General features: G+C 45.1%; 1 protein-coding gene across 4 annotated transcripts in view; it reads right to left on the reverse strand.

Moving 5' to 3' along the window:
* SFXN5 (sideroflexin 5) overlaps positions 1 to 13,834 on the reverse strand; it is a 116,972-nt gene that overhangs the window by 90,738 nt on the left and 12,400 nt on the right. For 3 of the 4 annotated variants that reach the window (XM_043603679.1, XM_043603682.1, XM_043603681.1), the window contains exon 2: positions 13,226 to 13,294. The exons of the other annotated variant lie outside the window; for it this stretch is intronic. In XM_043603679.1, coding sequence (XP_043459614.1) covers positions 13,226 to 13,294 — 69 coding nt within the window. The remainder of the gene's footprint in view (positions 1 to 13,225; positions 13,295 to 13,834) is intronic. 4 annotated transcript variants of the gene reach the window in all.

A 13,834-nucleotide genomic window follows, 5' to 3' on the forward strand; every position in this document is an offset into this window, starting at 1 on the left:
CCGTATGATGCCATTCATTATACCAAACAAACAAAGCCCACACACACACAGAAAACAATATTTTTCTATGAGAATACTCATGTGTGTAGATGCATCAAAAAAGCTCTAGAAGGAGACTTAGCAAATTAGTGACAGGGGTTACTGTGGGGTAAGAGGAAAGGGTCCAAATTTGGCAAGGGGTGTCAGAAGGAAATTTAATCTTAATTGCAATTTTGAAAGTTTTTATAAAGAGAACGTATTTATATAATACTCATAGAATTTCTTTTCAACATTCTAAAAACACCAGCAGAGATTTACATACTAAGAACATACGGCTACAGTAACTGATGGAGAGAGGGAGGGGGGAAAAAGAAGATAGAATTGTATCATTTGTAAGATCTTAAAAGCTAAAGGGACAGCAACAGTGATTGAAGGCAGCATTTACCCACCAAAATATTTATATAAAAATATTCATAGCAGCACTATTCAAATAGCTCCAAATTGCAAACAATCCAAATGTCAATAGTAGACCGGACAGGTAAATGGAATATTACTCAGCAATGTAAAAAGCAAACTACAAATACATGTTACAACATGGATGAATCTCACAGAAATAAAGTTCAAAATGTATTTTCCAAAGATGAACACTCCAATATCTACCACTCCCCACCCTCTTTTAGAACATTCCCACATCCCCATTGAGAGGTAGAGTCCGTGTTTCCTCTTGCTGATCCTGGGCAGGCCTTCGTGACTGCCGCCACAAAAAGAGTACGGCTGAGGTGAGGCTATGTGACCTCTGAGGCTATGTCATGAAAATGCCTTGCACTTTGACCTTGTTCTCTTGAGATGGTCATTCTCTTGGAACTCAGCCATCGTACTGTAAGGAAGCCCAAGCAGCTTCTGGAGTGACGCATCTGGATGGGAACTGAGGCTCTGGCCCAAGGCTGCAGCTGAGCTATCAGATGACAGTCAGCATCAACTCACCCACCACGCAAATGAGCCATCTTGAAATGGACTTTCCAGAGCCCCATCAATCTGCCCTAGCAGATGCTGCATGGAATAGTGATGAACCATCCCCTGCAAGCCCTGCCCAAATGGAAGATCAGTGAGCAAAAGAATTGAGTGTTGTTGTTTGAAGCCACTACATTTTGGGGTGATTTGTGAAAGCTGACATACATAATGAAAAGCAAAAGAAGTCAGATGCCAAAGAGTATGTATAAAGTTCAAAAACAGGCAACGCTAATCTAACCAACCTGGTGGAGGTCATGTTACTTTTTGCGGGGGTGGGGGCAGGGTGTTGACTTGGAAAAGGCACGAGGGACCCCTTTGAGGTAATGGAAATGTTCAATGTCTTCATCTAAGTGGTGGTTCTATAGGTATAAACATAGGTCAAAATGCTTTAAGCCATAAATTTAGGATTTGTGCATTCTATCATATGTATACTGTACCTCAAAAAATTAACAAGAAGCAGATAACATTCATGGAAGGCAGCCTATGTCAAGGTCAGGTGAGGCACCCAGACATCAGGGTTGTCTAGCGTGGGCAAAGAAACCCAGAGAAGCTATTCTGTTCTCCTTTTTATAATTTTGCTTGCTTGTTTGATTGATTGATTGATTGGGAGTATGAGCACGGGAGGGGGCAGAGGGAGAAAGAATCTTAAGGAGGTTCCATGCTCAGCCCAGAGCCTGACATAGGGCTAGATCTCACGGCCCTGGGATCATGACCTGAGCTGAAATGAAGAGTCTGTGGCTCAGGACCTGAGTCACCCAGGTGCCTCTGTTCTCCTGTTGATAAATGAATAAGGCTGGCTGAGCAGAGGAATGCAGAGTGACCTCCACAGAAGTACCTTGGTCTAAAGGCAGGATGTAGCATCAGGAAGAGCACCCAGTGGGGCAGGTGGGGTGTTTGCTGAGCCAGCTGACAGGCAGTCCCATAGAATGAGAAATGAACAGCCACCAGCAGGACTAACTGGGAGCCCGGACAAGCCAGCCAGGCCACCTGACCCATCAGGCATGTGTGAAGTTTCTGTGGCCAACACTGGTCTAACCCAGGGCATTGAGGGGCCAGGGAAACTACTTAGGAGCAGCCTGACTGCTGGAAAGTACAGCCCCTCCCCTTTCAAATGTATGGGTATCAATACCAAAATTCCAGAGTCCCTTCCCAGAATCTGTTTCCAAAGTGGAGATAGCTTTGTGAGGGTTTTTATTGGAGGGGGCCCCAATCAATCCATGCTTTTTAGAGAAAATGTCAGAAAAAATGGATAAGCACAAAAAATCACTTTAAATCACTTGTAAACATAGCACTGAGGTAACTACTGAAGAAGTGAGGATGGTTTAAAAAAAAAGTGAGGATGATTTTCTTTCTAGATTTAAAGCATTTGTTTTTCAACAAAATGGGATCATGCTGACTGTTTCAACTGGCCTAAGGTCACAGCTAGAAAGTGGGAAGTTCAGTTTTTGTACCCAGAGTTTAGTCAAACCCTTGCTCTGTGCCCCCAACACCCCGAAAGCCTCCTAGTGATGCAGCGAGCTCTCCCCCCTCTGCCCCTACCCCCCTCCCCCCCCCTCCACCCCCCTCCACCCCCCCCCACCCCCCACCCCCCGGCCAGGCCGGCTTCCTCCCACGCCACAGCCTCTGCCACGGGACAATGAATGCTCTACTTTCCAGCGCTGAATGGTGAATGGCCCCGTGTTCTCATTATTTTCCCACTCCAGGGATTCTCCTGAGTTCCTATAACAACCTGGCCACATTCCATCTCATTTGACACCATCATTAAAGGGAGGCCTCCTGCCACAAGAATAAGTTCCAAAGAGCCCTGATCTTGGCATGGGTTGAGGGAGAACTAAATCCCAAGTTCCTGAAGACAAGCCTGAGAAATCAGGACTGGAGGAAGCTAGAACATGCTTTTCTGTTGCTGGGCCTTACTAACCCTCAGACAGGCCCCTCAGTCAGAGGCCGAGGGGTTGGGGCTCCAGGCCCTGCTGTGGGACAGCCAAAGAGGACCTTACAAGATCCCTGAGGCCTGCCTGTTCTGGGGGCTGGGCTCTTCACTATAGAGAAGGAGGCCATTATCTGGGAGACTTGAGGGATGGGAGGAGTGTCTCCCTGCTTTAAACCCTCCTCTCACCCCTATGCATCACGAGGCTTGACGGGAGAGCCCTAGGCACTTGAGGGAAGGGGAAAGCTGAAGGTCCGAGGCATGGTGAACTTTGCAGGAAGTCTTTTCAACCATGAACAGGCAGTCGGGCCCTGAATGCAAAGGCATCGAGTGGCAGATGTAAGGCTGCAGGCCCTTCTCTAGAGCCCTGGGCCAGGGGGAGGGACGGCCAGGTTGCTTCCCAACCTCCCTCATTGGCTTCCTGCCTCTTGCTAACCTGCCAGAAGGTGTCACCTTGAGGTTGTCTCCTTGTATTTGATGGGGGTGTGGTCTCCAGAAGATCCTTCTGGAAACGCTGGCCCCTGGGAGGTCTGCTCCAGGGCAGAGAATTTAAACAGAGGAGAATCCTGGCTCCAAGGGTCCTACCCCAAGGCCCTAAGTGGAAGGAGAAGGAAGCAAGAGGGCAAGCATGGAGTGGTGGCCAGAGAGGGCAGGAGACCGTACTACAGTAATGGGGACCGAGGGACCCAGGAAGGAAAGGACACAAAAAGGAAAGCTGGGGAATAAGTTATCAAAAACAAAATTAATCTTGGGGTGCCTAGGTGGCTCAGTCGGTTGAGCATCCGACTTTGACTCAGGTCATGATCTTCCCATTTGTAAGTTCAAGCCCCACCCACATCGGGCTCACTGCTGTCAGCGAAGATCCCACTTCGGATCCCCTGTCCCCTCTTTCTGCCCCTCCTACTCTGTCCTCTCCCTCTCTCTCAAAAATAAATAAACATTAAAAAAAAAAGAAAAAAAAAAAAACATGGGGCACCTGGATGGCTCAGTCGGTTGGGCATCTGACTCTTGGTTTTGGCTCAGGTCATGATTTCACTCTTCATGAGTTTGGCCCCACATTGGGTTTTGCTGACAATATGGAGACTGTGTGGGATTCTCTCTCTCTCTCTCTCTCTCTCTCTCTTTCTCTCTTGTTTTCTGCCCCTCCTCCACTCATGCTCTCTCTCTTTCTCTCAAAATAAATAAACTTTAAAAAATTGGGGGAAAAACCCTAATCTTTTTTTTTGGGGGGGGCACCATAGCCCACCCTCAAACTAAATGCAGACTGCATGTAATCCCTGCTTGGCTAACAGAGAGGATGTCAAAAATGACATAAATGTTTATCATAAGAATATTTAATATATTAAACACATGGTGGCAGTGATAGCAACTGATCAGGATATGAGTAGCACTCAGAAATATTTCACCCTCACATCTGGTAAAGGGACCATCACTGTCTGGGTGGTGCCTGCATGTTCCCACCTCCTGGCCTTGCCCATAGTGTTTGCTTTATCAGGACACTCTTGCTCCCCAACAGTCTATGACCATCCCCAACTATGCTTCCAGGCTCAGAGCCATCTTCTCCATGAATCTTCCAGAAATGTTCTCCACTCCTCTCAATAGTCAGTGCATTTATTTGATCTGCACCTCTCTGAGGTCCCTGACCCCTTAAGCATCCATGTGTCCTTGTTGTCTGTCAGAGATTGCACAGCAGGGACCAGGGAGCTGGTTTTAGGTACTTTGCGGATCCACAGGACCCACTCACCCCTGTCCATCTTAACACGGGCCACACATCAGAGGGATTTAACCAAAAATGAGTGACTGAGGTTGCTGGGGGGAGAGGTGAAAGGTATGGTCAGGGTTAGGAATCCAGGTTCCAAAGCCACAGACCAAAGTCCCTCGATGGTGATGCTGGTTTGACAAAATCCCAGAATTACAAGAGACTGCACTGTTTACACAGGATGTAGATAAGAATACCCCTTTGCATATATCTATCATAGAACCATCTAGGCCACCTCCCTCCTCTGAAATAACTGGGGCCAGAAAAGGAAGGGTATTTCCATGTCCAGGGTTACATAGGGGTGGGAGGCACCTAGGAGCCTCAAATCCCTCAATCCCAGTTCTGGGCCACTTCTACAAGATATCAGCATGGAAGGGGCACCTGGGTGGCTCAGTCTGTTAAGCGTCCGACATCTGCTCAGGTCATGATCTCACAGTTAGTGAGTTCGAGCCCTACAACAGGCTCTCTGCTGTCAGCACAGAGCCTGCTTCAAATCCTCTGTACCCTCTCTCTCTGCCCCTCCCTTGCTCTCTCTCTCTCTCTCTCAAAAATAAATGAAAACATTAAAAAGAAAAGACATCATCATGGAAGACCCTCCTGTCCTCATACAATAACTGAAAGAAGAGTCGTCTCCCAGTGAGTTCACAGCAATGCCTGCATTCCCCAAAGTTGACGCCTACTGGGGCAGGGCACCCCAGGCAAGGGTAGGAAGGTCCTTCCTTACTCTCACTCAAAGCCATGCCCAGCCGACACAGAGAAACTGGAGCATTGAAACATGGGCATTTCAGGCAAAGTGGAGAGTTTGGAAGTCCCAAAGTTTGCAGAACTGAAATAAATAAGTAAATAAACAAACAAAATTAAAATTAAAATTAAAATTAAAATTAAAATTAAAATTAAAATTAAAATTAAAATTAAAATTAAAAAAACAGCGTCGGATGCCAGGAGAGAATGAACTGGCAGAGGGGGGTGTGCATGAGAGAACGGAGCAGGGATGGCTGGCGGGGAAGCAGGAGGAGGTGGGGGCAGCAGCTTATGTCGCATCATGCCTTGATTGCTCAGTGTCTGATTGTTCTCACCTGGGTTAGTCTTGCACCTGCCCAGGGCAGAGAGCCACGCATTCTCCCCTCACCCAAAAGACTGCTTGAATCATTCTTACCGTGGTCCCAAATGCTGGGACTTGCAGAAGATAATGATTTATAGGTAGACAGGGTCCCAAGCCTTTCTCTTGTCTTCCTTCAGCCTTCCTATACTCTCCTGTTCCTTCCCAGTAGTCCTGGGACCCCCAGGGTTAAACACCTGTGCTGAGATTGGTCCTTGGCTCCCCCGCCCCAGGCCACCCTCAGGGAGGCCCCAGGGAAGGGGAAACCGGGGACATATGGGGAGGGGCTCTGCCTTCCCTGTGGCTGACCTCTGATCACCTTCAAGGGGCCCTTGAGAGGTAAACCCATATAATTCTGGCAGCATGACAGGAAGTATAACCCTTCAGAAAAGAAACCCGTCCAGCTACCCCAAAGAGCTTTAGAAACAATCATGGCCTCCAGCCTAGATAGCCTACTCTTGGGAATTTATTCTAGAAAATAAATGCAGCTGAAGTGAAAAGTGATAGGTTTGAGACTATTTTTCTTGGAAAAGCACCGCCTATGCTGTTAGATCTAAGGGTCTAACAGGGATGGTTATTTAGACTTCAAAACTTGATTTTAAAAAATTGTGGAGACACTTGGGTGACTTGGTTGGTTGAGCATCTGACTTCAGCTCAGGTCATGATGTCACCGGTTCATGTGTTTGAGCCCACATCAGGCTCGCTGCTGTCAGACTGACATCTCAGAGCCCACTTTGGACCCTCCGTCCCCCTCTCTCTGCCCTTCCCCTGCTTGCATCCTCAAAAATAAACATTTAAAAATATACAAATAATTATAAAGACTTGGAAATGAATGAAAAAGGCAAATAAAAACTGTTCAGTGTAATAGTATGCCAAAAATGCATGCAGATAGGCAAGAACTTAAAGTGTATAAAGGTACTGATGTTTGGTTCCCTTCCCTTATGTTCATCTGTTTTGTTTCTTAAATTCCACATATGAGTGAAATCATATGATATTTGTCTTTGTCTGACTGACTAAAAATAATATAAAACCAGAGAGGGAGGCAAACCATAAGAGACTCTTAAATACAGAGAACAAACTGAAGGTTGCTGGAGGGGGTGTTGGATGGGAAGGGCTAAAGCGGTGAAGGGCACTAAGGAGGACACCTGTTGGGATGAGCACTGGGTGTTATATGTAAGTGAGGAATCACTAAATTCTACTCCTGAAATCATTATTACACTACATGTTAACTAACTTGGATTTAAACAAAACAAAACAGTAACTTGTCACTGGGAAGCTATCAAAGATCTTATAAACAGGATGAAAACTGTGTTTACAAAGCTGTTTTAGGTAGAAGATAATGTTATAAACTTTGGCACTCTTTCAGTTTCTGTAAAAATCCCAAAGAGGGATAAACGAGCTTTATGTTTACACTTACATTTTTATAAATAATCAATAAAAAATTGAATAAAAAAAGCGACATTTGGATATTTACTATTAAAACTTCAATTAGAGACTTTAAAATTAGAATATCAGATGCTGTCTAGAAGGCATTTAAATAAATGGGCATCCTCAAAGAGATTAAGGGTATACTTATTATGATGAGCACTGAGTAACAGAATTGTTGAATTACTATATTGTACACCTGAAACTAATATAATGCTGTATGTTAATTACACTGAAAGTTTTTTAAGTGTAGAGAAATATTATGATTAAAAAGTAGTTGATAAAAAATAAAATATAAATGGATATCCTCACTATTATTGGGACTATAAACTGATATGATCTTGGCACAGCTTGGTATAATCTACAGGGTAAACTGGCAATATATATGAAAAGCCTTAAAATGTCTTTCATTCAGAGGGGTGCCTGGGAGGCTCAGTCAGTTAAGCGTCCGACTCCTAATTTTGGCTCAGGTCATGATCTCACGATTCATGAGATTGAGCCCCAAGTCAGGCTCTGCACTGCTCTGCACTGGCAGTGTGGGGCCTGCTTAGGATTTTCTCTCTGTCTCTCTCTCTTTGTCTCTGTCTCTGTCTCTGTCTCTCTCTCTCTCTCTCTCTGCCCCTCCCCCGCTCATGCGCTCTCCCTCTCTCTCTCTCTCAAAATAAATAAAGATTTTTTTTAAACATTAAAAAAAAAGTCTTCCATTCAGAAATTCCACTTGTAGGAATTTATCCAAAGAAAATGAAGAGAAATATGGGGAGATTTATGTACATGGATATATACTGCAATACTACTTATAATGGCAAAAGACTTGAAACCACCCAAGTGGTCAACAATAGAGAAAATTATCAAGTGCATTATAGAATAACCACAGGATGGATTACTATGTGGTATTAAATATATTTTGTAATGACATTTAATGACAAGGAAGAATGTTCATGATATGCTGCATGGAAAAAAGAGTATATATTATGTATACATATATGTTATGTAAACATATATATCATATATGATTCTATATATATATTCTATATAAAGAGATAGATATATATACACATATTACATAAATCATCCTAATTTTGCACATATGCATATACCAAAATGTCAATGGTGATTATTTCTGGCAGGTAGGATTATGGGCTGTTTTTATTTTCTTCTTTAGGCTTTCATATATTCCAGTATTTAGAGATTACTACCAGAATCATATCACATCAGAAGGCATATAATGTCAGTTTTTCATGGCTAATGATGCTAAGTTTGGCCACCTGGTTAAAGCAATGTCCTCTAAGCTCTTCACAGTAAAGGTAACTTTTCCTCTTTGCTAACTATCTTCAGGGTGACACTTACTTGAAAACATCCGGATATCCTGTTTGCCTACAACTCATTACTCTATGCGAGCAGCATCCATTAATGATCCTGGTCAGAGGCAGTTATTTCATTGAGGGTTACACAATGACTATTTCCTACTACATTTATCAGCTGACATTCTTCTGTGAAGATGAGCTTCCCCCTCCCACACTTCTAGTGGACTGTGGACTGATGGGTTTCTCCTCCTCCTTCTTGTTGTTATTATTGACTCCTGCATTTATTATTATCGCCATTATTATCATTCTTCAGTGTGTTATAACTGAAGGGTGGATAACTGAAGGGTGAATAACCCATTGTATTCTTCTTAACGTTCAAATTCTCCCAAATGTGACTGGTGGGTTTCCTTTCAAGCCAGTTCCTGTGTCTCCATTCTTTGAGCACCCTCCCACATTCTGTAGCAGCTCCTCTTGCCCCAAATGTGGATTTCGCCACCTCTCCAAGAATCCCTGATTTCTATTAGTGGGTACTGGTTATTTAGAAACCAAGATCTGAGTGCTAAATGTGTTCACTGTTACCAGGTGTCATTGCTTCTAGGCCCTTTCAGTGAAAAGAGCCAGGAAACTGGAAAATATAAACACAAATGTGTGTGTGTGTGTGGTGGGGGAGGGGGGTCATGAGTTCATATCCATACCTCCAATTCAGTGCAACATCACGTAGTTCTTTGTCCTTTCCCCTGCTCCATATTTGTATCCTCCTACTTCCACAGTGAGAACCCTGGTTCCCAACATCAATATAATTACTTATCTATTCTACCCCACAATATACCCCGGTTTCAGATTACTACACCAAAACTAGTCCTGAGTCTGTGTTACTAACACTATTGCAGTTAGTTTTCTCTGTCTTTCAGGATGATAATCTGTCAACCATTCATTCCCTTAAAAAATTATTTAATTCATAATAGCAAATTCCTTTCATCTTCAGTCCAAAATTAAAAGTAACTTCAGGGGTGCCTGGGTGGCTCAGTCAGTCTGATTTCAGCTTAGGTCATAATCTCACGGTTCGTGGGCTCGAGCCCTGCATCCAGCTCTCTGCTGTCAGCACAGAACTTACTTTGGATCCTCTGTCCCCCACTACCCGCCCCCTCAGCTCTGCCTGCACTCTCTCTCTCTGTGTCTCTCTTAAAATAAATAAACTTAAAAATAAATAAATAAAAGTAAGTCTGATGTCAGCTGGTACAACCTTGCCAGCTATTAGATTTAGAGGTCTAAATCTAATTCCATGACCTAGGTGGAAAGCCAACAGTGGGGCTTCTGCCAACTCCTGGTGGTTTGTTTCCTCAGGTCTGATCCTGGACACACTGCACCCTGACAAGAGACTCCTAGCCCCTCAAGATCTTCCCAAATAATCTACTCCTGCAGAGATTTCATGAACCAGGCAGACTTTACTGACAACTTTCCAGGAACAGGCAGAGGGGACAAAAGTACACCATGTCAACAAATTTCACAACCCAGGAGGCATGAGCAGTCTCAAGAGGGCCCCAGCCACTGGCCTCTCAGCTCATCCCGGATGCTTGCTCTCCTTTCCACTGTTTCTCCCTCTTCTTCCTTCTCTCTCCCCTCTCTTGGCACGATCAAAAATGACAATTCTTCCCCCTGCATCAAGCAGACAAATGTCTTCCTCCTCTGAAGCCTTGCTCAAGACATTCTTATGACAAAGACAGCCTTCTTCCTACGGTGAATAAAATGTCCTCTGCCTCATCACACATATAAGGATTGGGATCTTTTTAAAGGTTGGTCAGTTATAAATGTCAAACAAATTGCTGCAAAACTCTCTCAAGAGGAGTCTATCCATTGACCTGGCTAATGCCTCTCAGAACCAAGTCACCAGACAGCTCACGCTGCCCAGGATCTTTCTACCTCAAGAACCTCCAGCTTCCAGAACTACCTCCTCATGTCTCCACAAACCTATTACTCTCACAGGCAAAGAGACCTGTCTAGGTCTCTTCCAGCTGGGACCACCCCACAATCCCTCCCAGAACACCAGCAAAAAGCCCTGGGAGAGAAACAGTGCTCTGTAGGCATGAACCATGGTCTGTGGACTGAGCTCGGCAGAGGGGAGAGTGGCCCTTCTGGTAGTGCCACAGTTCCTAGGGGAGAGCATCAGGTAAGAGACTCTCCTCTTAGCTTCTAATTTCTCATTGCTTCCATGCAGATGGCCTTGCTAAGCAACCTGCATGGACTAGAGCCAGTGAAGGCCTGGATACCCCACTCATGGCCCTTCCAGACTTTTTAGGGCTTAGAAGATGATCTTCTGTGGGCAAAAACTTTCCAAAAGGCCAGCATGTAGTGTTGGAAAACAGTCCCCAACTGGGATGTAGCAGGGAGGGAGGTGTGGGTCTTTCTGGGAAGCCTTTCAGAATCTTTGATGAGGGGAGGAGGACAGGTGAATTTTGAAAACTATTCCAAAATTACTGTTGTACTGGTTATTTTCCAGTCAGTAAATAGGTAGCTTTGACAAGTGAATTGCTGACAGGGGAAACAGGTCAAAAATGGTTTAGTGATATATGGGAATATTGGGGCCTTTCAAAATGCAAGAAGGATGTGGCACCAGGAGGAGAGTGGGAAATGAAATGGTCTGGGAACGAGAAGAGGGTGGACTGGAGAGGAAGGAGGGTGTGGGTCCCCTGGCACAGCTGGCATGCTGCCCTGTAGCTGCCCATCTATCCCCAAAGCCCCCGCCTCCTCATGGTAATCTGGGGAGCACGAAGTACCTCCTGACCTTCTGTCGTCCTCCACCATTTCTCAATGTGTCTCAAACCCATCATTAGCACTCCTACCCTTTGAGTTAAGCACTGGCCTCTGCAGCCTTCTCCGTCAAGCAGGTGGCATTTTCGTTGGGATTCATGTTACAATTATATCCGGTTTTGTGCTATTCTGGAGCTTTATAGAAAGTCACATCACCTAGGCTAGGTAAATAGTTTCTCTAGCTTGGTGATTTCCCAAATTTTTGTGTAGTCATATTGATTACTCCTCAGGAGAATCCAGACAGAGCCCAGAGTATAGCAGCCCTGTGCTTTCGAGGCGGTAGACCCAGAGGGGCAGGTAAAGTCAGCCAGTAAAATACTGGAGCCCTTTGTTCTCACTGACATGTTGTTGGAAAGCACACAACAGGGTAATTCTCACATTTAGTGATACTGGACCGCATCCCCCACTGGAGATGGTTCTAAGCCCAGGTGCCCAGAAGGCCTTGTGCTTCTTTTCATCATGGCTTTTACCTCCCAGAGGGATCAAGTCCAGGGCAGAAGCAATCCAATGCTCAACACAGAGAAGACGTGCAGAGAAGTGCACAACTCAAGGCTCAAGACCTTCCTCGGGATAGGTAGGGTCCCGGTGCGGGAGCTCAAGCCTTCTGCCAGCTGAGTAATCTTGGGATTATTACCTGAACGGGATACAAACTGGCTAAGAATAAGGGTTCCAGAGACAAGCTTACCTGGGTTCATACACTGGCTCCACCACTGGCCAGCACCATGTGCATGAGATTTAACTTCTGTCTGTTTCCTCATCTGTAAAATGGAACTTAGAATAACATCTACCTCGTAGGGATGCTTTGAGTTAATCTGATGAGCTAACGCATGTAAACTGCTTAACACACTGCCCTGCTCACAGTTAAGGGCTTAACAAATATTTGCTTTTTTATATGTGCATGCATTGCTACACACATACAAAGGCTATTAAGACATATGATGGCTAAAATAGACTTGGCGATAAATTTAAATGTGATGATACCACATGTTGGTGAGGATGTGGAACCACTGGGACATTGCAGATGGGATGTTAAATGTAGAGCCACTCTCAACAATGGTTTGGCAGCTTCCTATGAAGAGAAACATACACTTACCACACTTACCATATGAACTAGCGCTCCATTCCTAGTTACTTATTCAAGAGAAATGAAAACATACGTCCACACAAAGAATGCTCATAGTATATTATCTACAATAGCTCCAAGCTGGAAACAGCCCAGGTGTTCATCAACAAGTGGATGGATACACACATTCTGGAACATCCTCTCAGTGGAATACTACTCAGCAATAAGAAGTCATGAACCACTGATACACACACGGCAACGTGGATGAATCTCAAAAACATTACGCTTTGGAAAAGAAGCCAGACACACAAGGCTACGTGCTGTAGTATTCCATTTATATGGCATTTTAAACAAGAAAACAATACAGACAGAAAACAGACGAGTGGTTGCCAGAGGCTGGCAGGAACAAGGGAGATCAACTTTACAAACAGGCATGAGCGAACATTTTAGGGTGATTGGGAGCGTCCTACAGCTTCATGGTGGTGGTAGATAGATGACTGAACCTGTTTGTTGAAACGCAGAATGGTACACATGCAAAAGGTAAACTATACCTTAACAAACCTCACATTACCTACGACAGGAGGGGGCTGGGTAGGGAGAGTACATAAAGGATACTTTCTCATTTAAACACACCTGTGCCATGTGAACTTTTCTAATGAGCATGTCATTTATGTGCTGGGTAATAACTTTATTAGAGTTGGAAATAATAACGATGCGATATATCTACCTTGAAGGGATGTCGTAAGATGCAAACGGAATGAGACAATGTGTATAAAGCATACACACAAGTGACCCATGGATCTTCTAAAGGGGCCAGGGGCCTCTACTGAGAGTGACATCCAGGACTTACCTCAGTGACAAAGAGTGTGCGAGGATCAATGATATCCAAGAAGTGCCTGAAGCGGCCATAGAAGGATGTCTGGGGAAGGAGGTGGGAGAGGAGAGCAGGTCAGCTGCTGGAGATCATCCTCTAAACCCCATGGACCACACCCCACAGCCTACACTTATTATTGGGGTCCCACAGTCCCCAGGACTCCCCATGTGATGAGTGCCAATGAGACCTTGCTTCTCAGTGACCTGAGGGCCTCCCAGGTCTGAAGTCTTTCTAAAGTCAACCCATAAGGACCATTAAGACACTCAATGACTGTCTCAGCTGCTCTTCAAAAATGCCTCGCATTTTCCTCTCACTTCCCCGAATTCCCTGAGATCCACTCCCAGCTTCCCACTGCTCCCAAGCACCCATGAGCACACAGGCTAAAGGTGAGACCTGGGCCGAGCCCTCTCCTGGCCTTCCCTGTCCACCACAGCCTCCCTGCCTTGCTTTGGACGTCTCCAGTGAAGGAGGGTCCCTCTCCAAGGTCCAGCTCAGGCTCTGTCCCCGAGGAAATCTCTCCACGGGCAAAGCTCAGGCATGACAGTGCCCAGCTCACTCCCCTCACGCCCTCCTATACCCATAGCC

This window comes from Prionailurus bengalensis, chromosome A3 (assembly GCF_016509475.1).
Source record: "Prionailurus bengalensis isolate Pbe53 chromosome A3, Fcat_Pben_1.1_paternal_pri, whole genome shotgun sequence".
In the NCBI taxonomy this organism is placed as follows: Eukaryota; Metazoa; Chordata; class Mammalia; order Carnivora; family Felidae; genus Prionailurus; species Prionailurus bengalensis.